The sequence below is a fragment of the Cheilinus undulatus genome, linkage group 1 (assembly GCF_018320785.1).
Source record: "Cheilinus undulatus linkage group 1, ASM1832078v1, whole genome shotgun sequence".
Taxonomy (NCBI): Eukaryota; Metazoa; Chordata; class Actinopteri; order Labriformes; family Labridae; genus Cheilinus; species Cheilinus undulatus.
The window spans coordinates 55,792,756-55,809,967 of record NC_054865.1 but is presented as its reverse complement, the minus strand read 5'-3'; the positions used below and the strand labels follow the sequence as shown (position 1 = coordinate 55,809,967).

The following is a 17,212-nucleotide window of genomic DNA, read 5'->3' as shown; positions in this document are numbered from 1 at the left end:
GACCAGGCATGCACTGAAACACCCCCATACATCATATGATTTTTGCATTTTGTTGCATAGTTTCTGATTTATGGTGCAGTATGTTGTGTGCAGAGCATAACGCCGTACCATGGACTGCACTTTTTGCACTGTGATTACATTTCTGCGACAGTCAGTCTTGTTTTAAATCACACTGAAGACATTCTGCCTCCAATGACCTTCTCTTAACTGCCCATGCAGGAGACTGTACAATTTTAGTTCTTTTAAACCCCAGCCAAGCTTTTTGTCATGGATCATTGTGCTGCTTTATTGGGTCATCTTGAGATCTGGATGGGCACTTTGGGTGGAACATTACGTTGGTTTGGGGCCAATCTTACTAACAGATCATTGTCAATTAAAAAGGAAAATACCCTCCCATTGAATGCTTTTATTGCCTTGAGATCCTATTCTCTTGTGACTTTAAATGCCCCCTCTTAGGTGTGCCATTACTTTATTATACCTCTGTGACAGTCATAGCCAGGACGGGCGCATTGTGTATTTTTGGGTCGTCTGACTGTCTCGCCGTCTCTGTCTGGGCCGTTTATGTGAATGCAATATATCAAGAACACTTCAAGGAGTTTTCTTCAAACTTGCAGAATTATTCACTCTGACTCAAGGTGTTTCAATCTGTAGGTACTTAATATGAGATAAGAATTTATTTTACAAGTTTGGAAATGTGAGGTGTCTGGTGGATAGCACAATGGTGATTTTATGTTCTTGAAGGATTAGTGAGGCTGACAGCAGGATAGGATATCCCTCTATGGAGTCTAGACACTGGTGGTGGTGATGGAAGGAGTAGGCTAAGGTCAGAAGCAGACATGACCCAGACACTGTTGAGACGGTTTAGGTCTGGCAATGAAGGGATGGCACGGAGGAGCTGGACCTGGACACTGATGAGATGTAGTGGAGGTGGCTGGGGTGGAGGAAGGTTGCAATGGTTGCACTGAAATCCTTCCTTACTGGACATGATGTCTCAAGAATGCTTTGAGGGATATTGAAACTTTCCAAAAGAATACTATGCATCAACTCCTAAGAAATGAATTCAGTCTAGTATCTCATCAATAAAGCAGACAAAGAAGTAACAGTCATATCTGTGTTCTGTTAATGGAGGATGATAAATAAGTTTTTCTCTGTAGACAGATCCAGTTTAGTCAGTCCCCGATGTTTTTAAACGTCCATTACTATTGCTTTGAAGGCTTAGCATCACAGTATATGTCATTCTTTCTTCCTCTTTCACAAATTTGAACTAATTCAAACTGTTTGATTCTTTAAATATTCAGCTCAATTAGAACAGCTAACTCAGACATTCATCTAAAACCTCCATTCAGGCCAAAATGTTCTCATAAAATTAGACTTTTACTTTTACGGCTTGATTTAGCACACATTATCTGAAAGGTGGAGAAGAGGTGGGGCAGGGGGGTTCTGGTACTCGAGGGGATTGTGGACAGCCCAGGGGTACATATTTGTGTTAGAAAAGCCTGAAAAAGTGATTTTTGGCATTATATGTCCCCTTTAAAAATTCAGCAACATTTTAAAAATAAAACAGAGAAAAAGGTCAGAGGTCTAATCTGGAATTAAATTAAGACCTGTTTTTGAAGTAGCTGCACAAATGGTGGCTTGCTTTAGCTTTATTAGCTTTAGCTAAAGCTAACAAAGCGATGCAACAAAATTGACATTACAACATGACTAGCTCAGTTAGCTTTAGCAATGTGAGCTTTAGCGTAGAGAACAAGCCATGTAGATTACCTAGGTGCTTTGTGAGCTTAGCTTTTGCTATGTTAGCTAAATAGCCACATTGGCTACGTACCTAAATTAGCTATGTAACTATTATTAGCTATGCTGCTATATTTTCTGTGTAGTTTATGCAGCCAACGGAGCTATGTACGCCATGCTTGCTGTATTAGAATGAGGAAGAGACAATGTCTCAGAGGACTGACCTGTGTGAGTGGCCGTCAGAGATGTACGTCTGCAGACAAACCCCTCTCAAGTTCTTCATTATAATGCAACTGCTGTGAAACAATGAGTAATAACATCTTATTTCTGAAGCAGCTAGGTAGCTCAGTGGTTTGCATCTCTGAATTATGGAGATTGTGCTTTTGAGTTCTAATCTGGGCAAAATCAGTATCCAGTGAGGACCCTTGGGCAAGGTCCTTAATGCCATGAACACCAGCCTGTTTCTCAGATGTGCATCATTTTGGTCTGCAAAATTGTAACATATTTCAGCTCCTGGTTAAAGAGGGGCCCTCAGCAGACTCTGATATGAGCTATTTTTACCTCAGTGTGTTTCATTTTTGTCTTCACGTCACATCTTGCTTTTGTTTTTCATGTTATCGTTGCAAACCTGAATGGGGTTATCATGCAGATGGTTACTGCTTTTCAACTCTATCGGGCTATCGGGTAGGGGCAAACAAGAATCATGTGACAGGTCATGCCCACAACGTGATGATGTTTATTTCAACATAGGAAGTGCTGCAAATGCCAGTGGTCTCGTTTATAAAGATTTTTGTTATGTGCGCTTTATTGTGTATTTTTACAAACCCATCACTGCAACGAAAAAGTGCTCTGAAACATGATGAATGAGTGAAATGTTAGTGTAACTCCCCAGATTTCATATGCAAAAAGAATGATCGATCTATCTTATCCGGTTTCAAATCTACCGCCAATCAAAAATGAATATGCTGATCGTAGAGCCGGCGCTACGCTGGGTTCTAAACATAAACTTTGCATCATCATTTATGGATTAACTTAAAAATGTGTTGTAATAATTTAGTCCATTAAGGTTTCTTGACAGTAGGAGCTCTGTTTCCCCTGCTTTTAGTCTTCATGTGCTATTTTAATGTTTATTTTTTGCTCCAAGACATGTTGTATGATATGTGTGAACCTACTTGGCAGTAAGACTGAAACTGTATCTGAATAAATGTGGGTGTCTGGGGTCCGGCATGTATCTAAAATAGGGAAAAATGTGATACTTATAAAATGAAACAGATTGAATGACTTCATCTAGTTTTATGTGTTGTTCAGGTGTCTTGTAGCACCATTTCACATATCTGAAAGCTGTTTAACACCCCCCTTTAACCCGGAGGATATCCTCCTATAGTTATTCATATGTGTGTCAAAGCCAACCTTGCTTCCTGTTGATTACTCGCTCTCAGGCAGCCATACTGTTTAGAAAACTGCAGTGAGCGTCTTATCACCTCGTGACCCTTGCTTTGGCATCTCTCCTCTGCCTGCCAGTCACTGATTTTAAAGCTTTACTGATCACGTTTAAAGTTCACTGGAGGTCTGGCCCCTAGCTTCACGTCTGACCTTTCCGATGCCTGTGAGCCCGAGTGCTCTTTCAGACGCTCAGACAGGGCACTCCTGTCGGCTCCTCGGCCGCGTCTCAAATCAAAAAGGCAGCAGAGCACTTTCTGTCAGAGCTCTTCGACAGCCAAATGCCCTGCTGGTGAAAGTGAGGCCTACTGAGTCAATAGTTCTTTTTATAAACCAGCGAGAAATGTTACGGGAACATGCAGTGCGGAACACATGGCGGGAACAAGTGGCATCACCTCGTTTTCTCTCTGCTCTCTTTTCAGAACAAGAGCTTGAAAAATAAGCTGCTCTCGGGACACAAACTCTGTGATGCCTATGCTGAAGAGGTAAGGTTTATTTATCAGTACATTCACACAGAAATATATCTCAGCTCCTACCACTGAATTGTTCTTTTTTATGATATCTGTGCAATGCAAGGTACGGTATTGCAGGAAAGATGTTTTCTTTTGGAGTGAGCAATAGTGACAAAACACAGATTTTGACAAGATGTAAGTCAGTAAGGGAAAGACTTGGACATTCCTGTGTGGAGTGAATCAGTGTTTTAGTCCTTTAAATTCAGGTTATTTGCATTTGTTTTGCCAACTCTAACAGAAAAAATACAGTTTCTCCAAGTCACACATACCCCACAAAACAGCTTCAAACCAATGCTGGAGCGGAAAGTCATCAATCAAAGCATCTACAACTTCATGCATCTTCCTCCAAGTCATTCAGTCTATTTTGAAATGTTTTAAAGAGACCAGCTCCCCAGACTCAAATCCTCCTGCAGCAGACTCTACGCTGCAGGAGCGGCACACCCAAAACTGCTTTTCTCCATATGAAGACACACCTTGGGGACAGAGAACAAAAGCTGGTCTTGTGAATGGGTCACATAATAAAAACTGTACCTTCCAGCACTTTTTACAGGAATAAAATCACACAAATATGAAGAAGAGAGCTAGGTTTTATAAATAAGGACAGATCAGTTATTTGGTCTAGCTCAAGAATGAGGATTGCAATGATGAGATGGGTTAGACACCATCATTCAATTGGTTGAACACAGCAGATACAGTGCCTATAAAAAGTAGTCACCCCGAGGATGTTTTTTTCCCTTTCAATGATTTTATAAAGCAATCCTTGCTGATATAATTTAGCTTTTTACACCTCAAAAATCCACCAAAATCATCTTTATTTTCAAAGTGAAAACAAATTTCTACATGGTTATGTCAATTAAATAAAGATATGTAATAGAAAATAAATGATTACATACAAATTCACCCCCTTTAAGCCAGTATTTAGTAGAGTCACCTTTGGCTGCAATCACAGCTCTGAGTCTGTGTGGATAAGTCTCAATCTGGCTCAAACATCTGGACTCTGAAAGTTTACTCCAATCTCTTTTCTAAACTGCTCAAGCTCTGTCAGGTTACACAGGGATCGGTCATGAACAGCCCTTTTCAAGTCAAGCCACTAATTCACCAAGGTTTGAGGTCTGGGCTTTGACACAGCCACTCCAGAACATTCCCATAGTTGTATTTAAGCCATTTCTGTGTAGCTTTGCTGTATGCTTCAGGTCAGTGGTTCTCAACCTTTTCACCCCGCGACCCCCAAAATAAAGGTTCCAGAGACCGGGACCCCCACTGTTGCTGAAGGTGGCTGAACACAGCCATGCACATTCAAGAATAGTCATGTGGAGACAAGGCTGTCCATTAGGGGGGAAAAATCATGGTCCATGTAAAGTTAAGCTGTAGTATATGCTTATCAAAGAAACAAATATCTTTATAATTCATTTATGTAGTAGTTAGCCCTCTTAAAAATGTAAATCCCCTTTGATAAATACAGAATTAAAATATGTTAAAAATAGCTAAAATGGGTAGAGAAAAAAATGCTGGGAAAGGTGGTGAAATTGGATTTTAAAAGTAGCAGAAATAGGTTAGAAGTGCCAAAAATTAGATAAAAGTGACAAAAATGACAAGAAATATGGCAAAAATGGGTTAAAGTGGCAAAAACAGGCATATTTAATGGTAAAAGGGGATTAAAAAGTGGCTGAAATGGTGTTTTGGTGCCAAAAATAGGTGGAAATTTGTTGAAATGGGATGAAAAATTGATATAAACTGGCAAAAAATGGTTAGCTGAGGCAGAAATTGGACGAAATGGGTGGAATTGGCAAAAATTGGCATATCAAATTGTGAAATGTGATGTAAAAAGTGGTAATGAGGGGTTAATATTTGCAATAGTTGGACAACAGAGCCAAAAATAGGCAGAGAGTAGAACGATTTGGTTTAGAAGTGGCAAAAACAGGCAGAAGAAAAGTGGTGGAAATGGTTTAAAATTGAGAAAAAAATTGGTTTTTAGTGGCAAAATGTTAAAATTTGGCAAAATTGGTGGTGAGTGGCAAAAGTGTACTTTTAAAAATATTTTGAGTTTTTTAAGGCATTTGGAGACCCCATCTCAGTGTCTCACGACCCTCAATGGGGTCCCAACCCCAAGATTGAGAACCCCTGCTTTAGGTCATTGTCTTTCTGGAAATAAATCTTTTCACAAGCCATAGTTTGTGTCCCAGTAAGACTATCCTGCAGGATTTTCCTATATTTGGCCACATTCATTTTACCCTCTGCCTTTACAAGCCCTTCAGGCTCAGCTGCTGAGAAGCATCCCCACAGCATGATGCTGCCACCACTGTGCTTCACAGTGGGGATGGTGTGTTTGTGGTGATGTGCAGTCTAATGACTCTTTTCTGATGGCCAAAAAATGCCATTCTGGTCTCATCAGACCAAAGAATATTCTTCCACTTGACCATGGAGTCTCCCTCATGCCTTTTTGGTGAACTCTAGTCCAGACTGAATCTGAGTTTTCTTCAGCAGTGTCTTTCTCTTTGCTACTCTCCCATAAATCTTTGACTGGTGACAGTTGTTGTCTACAGAGACTCTCCCATCTCAGCTGCTGAAGCTTGGAACTCCTTCAGAGTAGTCATAGGTGTCTTGGCGGCCTCTCCCACTCGTCTCCTTCTTGCAGGGGTCAATCAGTCATGTGCCATATTCCTTCATTTCTTCATGATGGATTTAACTGAACTCTGGGGGATGTTCAGAGCCTTGGAACATTTTTATTTATCCATCCCCTGACTTAAACTTTTCAATAACCTTTTCTTTGAGTTGCTTCAAGTGTTCCTATGTCTTAAAGGTGTAATGGTAGCCAGGAATACTGATTATGAAGTGAATGAACCTTGCAGACAGGTGTCTTGATACAGTCACCTTTAAAAGGGTGAATATTTATTCAATTATTTTACCTTAAATATTTCATTAGAATATAATGACTCAGATAGACTGTCTAATTTCCATCCTTCCCATAATCACACACGTCAACAAAACACACATAAGCAGCATAACAGCAAAACACAACTAGCAGCTAAATAATAACAAATAGTCATGTCAGCTGGAGGTCCTTTTTTCCTGCTTGCTTAGGCTATTTCCTTCATTAAAGTTAAAGAAAACACATCAAAAAGGCACTCCTGCTGTTTTCATGCTGATTTAAACACTGCCCGACAGTTTATTAAGAAAAACTGCCCAAAGTTGGGGGATTCTGATTCACTATCAAACACGTCAGAAATCTGAGCTGGTGGTGCTGTTGTGCCCTCTCTGTACACTGCAAACCATGCACAATCCAACTGAAAGTCTCCTCAACTTCAAAGTGAGTAAAAAACAAAAAATCATGTCTGAATCGCCTGAAAATCACAGCGTGTATGCCTGGCATCATGTGATTATTTCCACACACTAAATGCAGTTCTATCGTCTCACAAACCTAAATCATCTCACTAAGCATGCACAGTGATGCAGCTGCAGGTTTATTCTCTGCAGGTACCTGCACAGGTGTCTGAAAGAAAAACAAACTGTGCAGACGCGTCAGGGATTTCATTTATTTTTATTCATGACTAGAGGGCACTACATTCTTCATTGCAAAAAAAAAAAAAAAGATTCTGATTATGCTCATTGATCATTTTGTAACAATCACCATTGTAAATCCCAGTGCTATGATCACAAAAACAATCCAAACACAGCTCTATTGTAGATATCTTGTGTGATATTCATGCTTTTTTTCCCTTTTATTGTGAGTTTGATTGGAAAACTTGGAGGTAAACTCAAAAAAGACCACAGATCTGAGGTTAGACAGAGTCAAGTTCAGTCTTTTCTCACTCTCTCTCTCCTTCTCACATACTTGTTTGATTTTTTGCTGTCCAGTGAATTTCAGAGCAACTCGTGTCCAGCAGCGAGCTCTTTGATGGTGGTACAGTGCAACCTGAGAAACTCAGGTTTTAGTAAGACCACTTTAAGCATCTTTTTTTTTTCTTTTTTTTTTTTGCTGTCGCCTACTTTTCCTTTTTCCTAAACTCTGCTGCTAGATGCTACGGTCAGGGGCGTCCAGCAGGTGTACATCTTCAGAGGAGCCTTGAGCTGAGCTTTGAACTGCTGCTTTTTGCCTTCATGCTGACCACCGCTCATGCTGTAATTTAGCCATGCCCTCTTAAAAGGCAGCAGGTCCTCTTGGTGTCCTGAAGACACACCGGAGTGAGTGCAGCTGCTGCTGTAGAGTCGCTGTGCTCAATAGTTACATAGTTCTGGAGATGGTGATTCCAAGAATTCCCCTCATGGAGGCCATGCTATGTGGAATATTTTTCGATGTTTGCCACAGAGAGCGGAATCAGGCAGATTGATGGATGGGAGCCTTGACATGGAAACAGATATGCTTCCTCGGACGGAGCCTGAGCCTGACGTCCCCTGAGGCGGCTCAGGCATGTTCGATCAATGCTACAGAGGATGTTGTCAAGGTTTTTGAAAGGCAGAACAATTGTTAGTCTGCATTTTCAGGTGAAGACAAGCAATTATACAGCCTGGCAGTTCTCCAATGGGAAATTGATGTGATATTTAAGTCCCTTAAATTAGGTATCCGTAGCCTTCAGAAATACCCGTGTCCTTAAATTACTAACTCCAGCTACTTAATTTTCTCCTCTCTTCTCCTTTTATCAGATACGCTTTAAGACTTAGAAACCCAATCTTAGCTCGGACTGACTGACCAACAGTGCATTAAAGAAAAGTACCTGTCCCCTATGAATAATCTGTTGGATCTACTCATCTTTTAGTTTGAATAATAAACATGATCCAAAATGATTGATCATAGTGTTTATCTTTAAATTTTGTTAAACTCAATTTTAGTCCAATAAAACATCTCTAAGGTTATAAAATTAAGCTTCAAACACATGAAAAATGAGGCAGTAAAATCTGCTCCGGGATGGTGTGGGCGTGTCTGTTGAATGAGTTGAAGCCACGCCCACTCAGGAGAAATACAATCCTCTCAGATTTAAAAAAATGTTACAATCTGATTGGATGAAAGCACTCACTATTAGCCCTGCCTTGACCTTTGACCTTATGATCAGCGCAGCTGCCTGGCTCTGTGCCAGAGAAGAGACATAGTCTGTTTTCTGGCTCAAATCTCTGTTCTGATACGTTCAATGATCCATAGACCACTGTGGCTGATAGATTTGGTAAATTTACCTCACAATTAACAAAAACACAGCATTTAACTGACTGTTGACTTTCAATAAAAGCAGTGACATCAGCTAACAACAGACTGGACTGAGATGAACTGCTCTGTGATTTTAGATTGTAGTGTTAGAGGGGCGGGGTCATTCCCCACTAAGCCCACATATTGGCTCCGCCCACATGACACCCAGCCAGGAAAGAGGTGAAAAACTTTCTAACAGTCTAAATCCAGAATTCAGTCACATGTAGATCTCAGTGTTTTCACATGTTCACAGCAACCAGATTCAAACAAATCTAGAGTGTTCAGACAAACTTTGGATTTGACTTTACAGGGTCTTTAAGGTTCAAACCAATGAACTTTGTTTTAAACATGCGCAAATTCTGATTTTAGGACTGCAGCATATTCCCAAAAAATGGGACCGAAGGTCGCAGGCATTCACTGTTGGTTTTTGGCATTGCCCTTTACATGAAGAGACCAATCAAGATTATCTCAACTGTTTGAGTTATTATGGACTCTAAATTCTCTCTGCACAAGGTGGACATGCGGTCTTTCACAAAGTGTAGAACCTCACACCCTCATTAGTCTTCAAGCAGTGCTCCCACACATGGTACCATATTATCTAGTTACCTGTGGCATTTTCCAGCTGTTTTTTGAGTATGCCACAGCTGTCCATTTCCTCTCTCACCCTTTTGTAGCACACATCAGTTTTTTTTGACATTTAGGGTTTGTGGTTTGTATTCATCTCTATGCTCTCTTCCCTTGATGCTGGCTGTATCCATACCTACATCCAAAGCCAGTTTCCTGAATAAAAGAATCAAGAACATGAGTAACTCAAGCTGCTCAGGCTCCACTTATACAGCCTTAAGGCTAATTTAAAGTTGATGAAGCAGCCCTCTGAAACAGTTAGCTCCATCAAAAGCGGAACATTAAACCCCTCACAGAGCTGCTCCTGCTGTGTCAGCATGCACCGGTTTTAGTTAGGTGTTGTTTAATTTACTGGCAACTTTGTGCACAATCTCTGACAGATGCTAACGTAGATATGCTTATAACAGTGATTCTCAAATGGTGTGCCATAAGGCAAGTCTAGGTGTGCCGTGGGAATTTGTACAATACGTTATTACTACAACTTCATGCCAAGTACTGTAACCAGGCCTGCCCACAGATCTGGCTGGACCCCCGAAAAACCCAAGAGAATGGGACCTCCCCAATTGGGATATATTGATGATATTTATTTTATTGATTTATTTATTTAGAAGGATAGCCCCTTGAGATGGACCATCTCATTTTCAAGGGGGTCCTTACAGACATATATACAGAACAAATAATACAATACACAACAAAACAACGTAAAGTACAGAATACACACACAAACACACTCATGCACCTACACTATGCTCTCAAATGCTAAGTCAGTCCCCCATCAAACAGTTTCAGTCCTACATAGCAAAGAGTGAAATACAGTCTGTGGTCACACACATAAACCTGTAAAAAGGAGTTTTATATACATATGTTTACATGTGATATTTAGTGGTAGAAAGGTAAAATTGAAACAACAAAATAATTGCTTAAAAAAGCAATGATAACAGCATAAAGGGCAAAATTAAAGACAAGAGCAAGTAATTTGTAGATGAGTAAATAAATAAGACTTAAAAATAGGAAAAGATGTAATTGATCTTAATGAATCAGGAGGCTTATTCCAGTCAGATGGAGCTTTATATTTAAATGCACGACGACCAATTTCTTTGGTGATTCTGGGGACAAGGAAAAATAGATTGCTTGTGTGTCTTAATCTATACTGAGACATTAATGGTATTAGGAATTACTTCAAATAAGGAGGAAAACTAAAATAACTGCATTTAAAGATAAACTGGATCCAGTGAAACTTTCTTCTAGATTTGGGTGAAAGCCAGTTCAGGGACTCATACATTAAACAATGGTGAGTTTTAAATGGGCACCTGAGAATGAATCTACTACATTAAGACTACAACTACATTAAGAGGAGGAAGATTTTGATACTAGTGAATGTGTGTTGGATCAGTAGCATTGGTGCTAGCATCCTGGCTAACAGTTACCTCATTAAGAGCTGAAAGCATGGCAAGCTATTATTGGGTTGAAATTGGTGTGGAAATTATCAATTCATGCTATTTTCAACCAAGTTAACCATTTTTTTTTACCCATTTCTGACACTTCTTTTGACAACTTGCACAATTTTGCTGCTTTTTTGTATTTTTTCCACTTCTTATTACTACTTTTGACCCATTTTGCCACTTTTTTGGAAACTTTTGCCACATTTAACCCATTTTTGTTTTCTTTTTTGCCACTTTTTTGCCCAATTTTGCTATCGTTTGGCCGTTTTTGCCATTTTTTTCCCACCACTTTTAACCCCTTTTTAACCACCTTTTAGTAACTGTAACCCCCTTTTCGCTACTTTCCTGCCACTTTTGATCTATTTTGCCACCTTTTTGCCAATTTTTGCCCACTTTTGCCTTTATTTGACCACTTTTTTTTTGCCCAGCTTGCCCTTTTCATCACTTTTAACCCATTTTTACCTCCTTTTAACTACATTTAACCCTTATAGGCCACTTGTAACCCGTTTCTACCACTGTTTTGACATTTTCGAAAAGTCTTTTGCCAATTTCAACCCATTGTTTGGCCACTTTTTACCAATTTTTTGCCCATTTCTGACTTTGTTTTGGCACTTTTTGCCCAATTTTGCCTTGCTTTTTCATCACTTTTAACCCATTTTTGCCACCTTTTGCCATCTCCATGATCCCTTAGTTGGCTGGGCCCCAGAAAGCTCTCCCCTTTGTCTCCCCTTATAGGCCACCTTGACTGTAAAATTATTTTAAAAAGCCTTTTTTGTATTGATTTAACCACTGAAAACCACTGGTTTATAAACAGGCTGCTTTATTATGCAGAAATACTCCAGGATTTTATGAATTTGAAAAATTGGATAAACATGAAAACAAGGCAGTTACTTTAACAGCAAGTGATCAACTCTCAGTTTGTTTTGCACAGCCATTTACATAGATGCATTTCTTCAGCCAAAGCAGAGTGCTGACACAATGAAGCCTGAAAGCTTTGTGTGAAGGAGAAGAAAGGACAAGGACAAACAGAGAGAAAGGTTTTGATAATTAGCTGCCCCCTTCAGCGGCTCAGCATGACTGCCTCCCCTGACTGACCTGGACAACCACAAACTGTGACCTCCACTTGTGCTCTTACAATAACTGAAGGCTGTTATTCTTACTCGAATCAAGATTTAAGTCATGCATTATTTATTTGGAAGCATCGTGATTAACACAGAGGTGATTTGCACAGAAAATCTTCATCTCTTACTCCGTCTTGGGCCTTTTAACGCTGTTTGTGTTGCTCATGCTTCAGCTCAGAGGTCCACAAAAACACAATTCTGTGTTTGGAAGCTCTTGATGTTAAGGGGCTTTTCACCCGTGTAGAAATGCATGCAAACATTCGAGTTAATCTTTTGATTGTACTGCCAATTGAGAAACTAAAGATAATAAGCCTGCTTCCTGCTGCAAATCCTCCATCTGAACATCCCTGACATCCCACCAGCTCTGCTTGTCCAAGCTATCATCACATATTCAAACTCTGAGATGAGATGATGGAACATTTGGCAGCTGTGCAGCCAAGTCTGATTATAACACTTCACTATTTGGAAGGAGCACAAAGGCTATGAAGAGGTCCGGATTGAAGTTGTCGGCCAGCCCAAACTGAGCCAGAATTTCCCAGCATCAGGAAAGGAAATCATAGATAAAATATGACTGCTTGGCTCTTTAGTTGTAGAGGATGATGTCTCAGAGTACTCTATAAGGCAGAGATTTGTTCTTGTCCAGTGCAGTTCGCTTGTTATCAAGGCAGGTTGACTTTAGGGTCTTTAGGGAGCGAGTAGCTACAAGAGTCTCCTCAAACACTGCCAGATCACTTGAGGTCACTGTCTCCAATTCCCTGCGGAGGCTATAAAAGTTGAAGTAAATCAGTGAGAGAAGCATTGTTCCATGCTCCTACTTTAATCCAGGAAGGTTATTTATGTTTAAATGGGAAAGGTTACAGACTGAACCTGTAATCACACTGCAATTACTGCAGACTGACTGAAAGGAACAGACACTAAAGCTGCAAAACAATTGCTACCAGAGCAGGAAATAGCAAACATTATTCTCCTACAGGTGTGCTCTTCAGTGAGGCGTTCAAACATAACTCCTGTTTATGTGTTTTAAACTCTGGTGTATGCGCCGCCTGTATGAAAGCAAAATATATGGGAGAAGTGTTCAGCCTGGAGACACAAAAAAAAATCTGTTCATGAAATGTATTCATATTTCAGATGAATGGAGAACTCAACAGTTCACTTTTCAGCTTGTGAATGAAACAGAGGCAGACGTACATGAGGAAGAGAGACAGAGGGCGGATCGTCCAGTTATTTATCAGTCTCAGATGTTGATAATCTCCGAGATGCATGAAATAAACCTAGCAAAAATAGTAAGCAAATTAGGGTTTAGTTGATTATTTCTTTGTTGTAACAATGCTTCTTGGCAATTAATCTTATACCGCTGGAAAGTCTGAGCATTTCTCTTTTAGATGGTGTCACATTTGCAAGGAATGTGCATTTGTGGGATGAGCAGCAGAGCTGAGTATGTGGAATGTATCCAAGAAAAATTGGCCAAATCTTCTCTGCCAGTGCCAAACAGCTTGTCCTGCTATTTTCTCGTTTGGTGGAACGAGTGGCATATGCGATTTTAAATTCGGAGACAAAATGACAGAGTCGGAGTAAAATCTTAGGAGTTTTTCTAAAATTACAGCGTGACCCCATGATCTCAGTCATCAGGTGTAAGGTGGTCATTAGACTCCATCTGAGCAGTTTAAAGGCGGCCTTTCTTCAGTCTTGGCGTGTAAGTCTTAAGTCTGGTCGTATGCAAATTGTGTTTTTCAATGACGCAACCACAACCAATGGGAGCCGGTGTAGTGCGTAAACACAGTAAAACACTTCATCTTTCAAAACATGAACGCGAGCGTAGATCAATCTGAATGTCTGCTAATGAGCGACTGAAACTCTTCTCTGCTCAGAGCTGCAGTCAGATCTCTGCTCCTGTGTGTTTTCATTCCAGGCTGACATGGCAGGTACGGTAAACCGCCACTGGGATTTTCAAAGTAAAAGCCTTATCAGTTTGTTTCTGTGGTGAGACGTCTCATGTTTTCATACGGTACTTTTATCCTGAAGTGTTTCTGGTATAGTTCCTCGGTTATTGCAGTAACAGGCAAAGTTGCTTCAGTGTTTAACTTTCCTTTAATTTCTATTCAATGTAAATGATTTAAAACCATTGGATTATAGGAGATATTAACTCAAATGAGATCTCCATCTCCTTCTACATCTTGTTCTCTGCTCAGAAATTGTGGTTGTGAATTTCCACCAGATGCATGATGGGAAATTATCTGAAAAGGAATTGTAATCTTGTAGCTAGTGACCTACGGACTTTGCAAAATCTTAGCCTGAGACTAAAAACTCAACGGCTTGCTGACAGATTGTCTTTAGATGTGAGAGGATCTCAGATAGTCTTTAGAGTTTTAGCAAAGTCCTCTGGTCTAAGGCCGGCATTAGTACAGAAACCGTCTAAGCGAGCACGCTGCAGTTGTCATCAGAAAATTTTTATTTATTTACAGTGTGATCCCCACACTTAAAAAAGTGTTTTTTACCACCCATATTAAAATAATTCTGTGTAGTATGGAGGCAATCAGTATCACAAATAACTCAGTCCTACAGACCTTCCACTACACGTCTAGCTTACTGTGCCTTTTAGCAGCTTTTCTCCCTCATTTTGTACACAAGCTTTTAATGTAACTGCTGATATCTTATTACACAGATCAACTTTGTGTGGAAAATCAACCAAGCAATGGTGTGCTATTCATGAATCAGCCTTTTTTACATGGTGGCCCTTTTTGGACATCAGCTAGCTCTTGTTTAAGATCCACTTTCCTTGTCATTATTTAACACCCTTTAAAACCTCAGGCTCCTTTTACATCAAATTATTTATTTTAAAACAATACATCTCAGAAAGTGAACACTTAAATCAGCTTCACTAGAGCTGACTGAGATGCAGAAACCATGTCTAAGGTGAATGTATTTGATGTGTATTTTGGCTTTAAAGCTTGCCCCATGCTCCATCTGTTAACATGGAGGACAGAGTTCATGATCCGTGCTGCAGCCAGTCATCAAGAGGAGCTCCAAACATCATGGCTTGTTGTCTCAAAGCCCCCTGGTCTCTCCATTATTCCCTGAGTCTCTGAAGTAAAGGCCCACCAAGCTGACCCTAGATTAACCGTCCAGATAATTCATACTCTTGAACTTTTAGGCGTGCTAAATTGCTCTCTAAGAATCCCCCTTTTTCCTTAAGAGACATTTTCAGTCAAGATTCCCTCCGATCTGAGAATGAGTCAGCTGAAAATATCCTTACGATAAAATCTGTGAATCTTAAATGATTTTTTGAAGCTGTTTCTGAGAACTGAGATTAGGCTTGATCTATCTCCACTGGCCTTGGATAAACTTTCGATGCACCCGTTGCCTCTTCAGCAGATGATGCGTTTACAGACCTCTCTGTGCGTAATCAGCAGCTTCCCTTCATGGGTTATTTGTATCCTCGTCTTGTGAAAATTGGCTTTGGGATTTCCTGCTTTGTGTACTGGAATACATTTCATCTGGTGTGGTAATCGTTTTTTAGAAAGCTGCTTTAACGTGAGTGTTTTTTTTCTCTCTGTCGCTGTGTGAGGTGGAGCTTCATGCTCTTGATCCATGTTGTGTGGTGAGAACTAGTCGGATATAGGGACATGCAATAACACGCCAACACTGTAAAAGTTTTCGGTGGTTGTTCTGACAGTAGTATGTATCTTTTCCTGAACCCTCTCAGACGGCTGAATTGACAGCTTTTGCAAGTTAATGTCACTTCCCCAAAAGGATGTTCATCTTTGAGGCTACAGAAGAAAGTAAATAGAAAATAGCTAAAAAGAAAGTAGAAATAAAGGGTTCCTAAAGTTTTCTTACAGTTTGTTTATGGCAGGGATGTCAAACTCAAGGCATTTAATCAGAACTGGCCTGCAGGTCTGAGGTCTGCAGATTTCCTCCAATATAGAAATGTAAAAATAACCTTGAAGAGTTAAAATATCCTTTGTTAAGTCATGAAAATTTGAAAAAGTAAAAATAATGATATAGAAAGTAAGGAATAAGGGAGAGGAATGAATTTGTGTTTTCAATTTGCATCTCAAAATTCTCACTTAAACTTAGCATTTTGATTTCTTGTCTCATATTGTGAGGTTTTAGACTCCAAATTTAAATTTTAAGTCATATTTTGCAATTTCAAGATCATGTTTTCAAATTTAATCTCACTCTTAATCACATATTTGGACTTTTTTAACTCATAATTTAGAATTTCATCTCATATTTTGGCCTTTTAGATTCAATATCTTAAAATTTAAGTTATAGCTAGACCTTTTAAGCTCATCATTTTGTGTTTTTTCCCTCATATTGTGACCTTTTTTACTCCTAACTTTCAATTTGTTATCCCATATTTTGACCTTTTAAACTCATGATTTTTACTTTCTATCTCATGTATTTGCCTTTTGAAAACATCTGAACTTTTGATTTTGTGTTCTGACTTTTTTAACTAATATTTTGAGTTTTTTATCTCAGATTTTAAGCCTTTAAACTTATCATTTTGACTTTTTTTAAAATCTCAAAATCATTTATTATCAGTTTTTCTCCCCCTTGATGTATTACCTGTGAAAATAATGTTGACAGTTTATAGAGAAATGTTGACCCTGTTAGACCTAAATATAGATTTCGGCCCCTGCTGTGGTTGAGTCTGACACCCCTGATTTATGGTTTTCCCTTGGTGGAGACCTGGAGGGCAAAAAGACGCGTGCAAGGCCAAAGCTCTATTGCCCACAACCTGGAGCTGGCTTACAGTACTGAAGTCAATATGCAGTGTCTATAAAAAATATTCACGCCCTTGGATGTTTCACCCTTTTAATGATTTTATAAAGCAATCATGGTCAGTAGAATCTGGCTTTTTTTGACAAAAACACAAATAACTGTAATGCCCAAGGGAACACAGATTTCTACAGAGTAATGCCAACTAAAGACAAATCATGTAAAATCAGAGTCTGCATGAATATTTACCCTCATTGAGTCAGTGTTTAGTAGAGTCACCTCTGTCTGCAGTCACAGCTCTGAGTCTGTGTGGTTAGGTCTCAGTCAGGCTCAAACATCTGGACTCTGAAATTTTTATTCCATTCTTCTTTGCTAAACAGCTCAAGCTCTGTCAGGTTGTGCAGGGATCAAAAAAAAAAAAAAAATCACATGTCATAGTTCTCT

The 17,212-nt window shown here is 39.5% G+C and overlaps 1 protein-coding gene across 1 annotated transcript in view; it reads left to right on the top strand.

Moving 5' to 3' along the window:
• The window catches only part of luzp2 (leucine zipper protein 2), a 364,593-nt gene that overhangs the window by 267,616 nt on the left and 79,765 nt on the right, over positions 1-17,212 (top strand). The window contains exon 6 of the mRNA XM_041791985.1: positions 3,594-3,656. Coding sequence (XP_041647919.1) covers positions 3,594-3,656 — 63 coding nt within the window. The remainder of the gene's footprint in view (positions 1-3,593; positions 3,657-17,212) is intronic.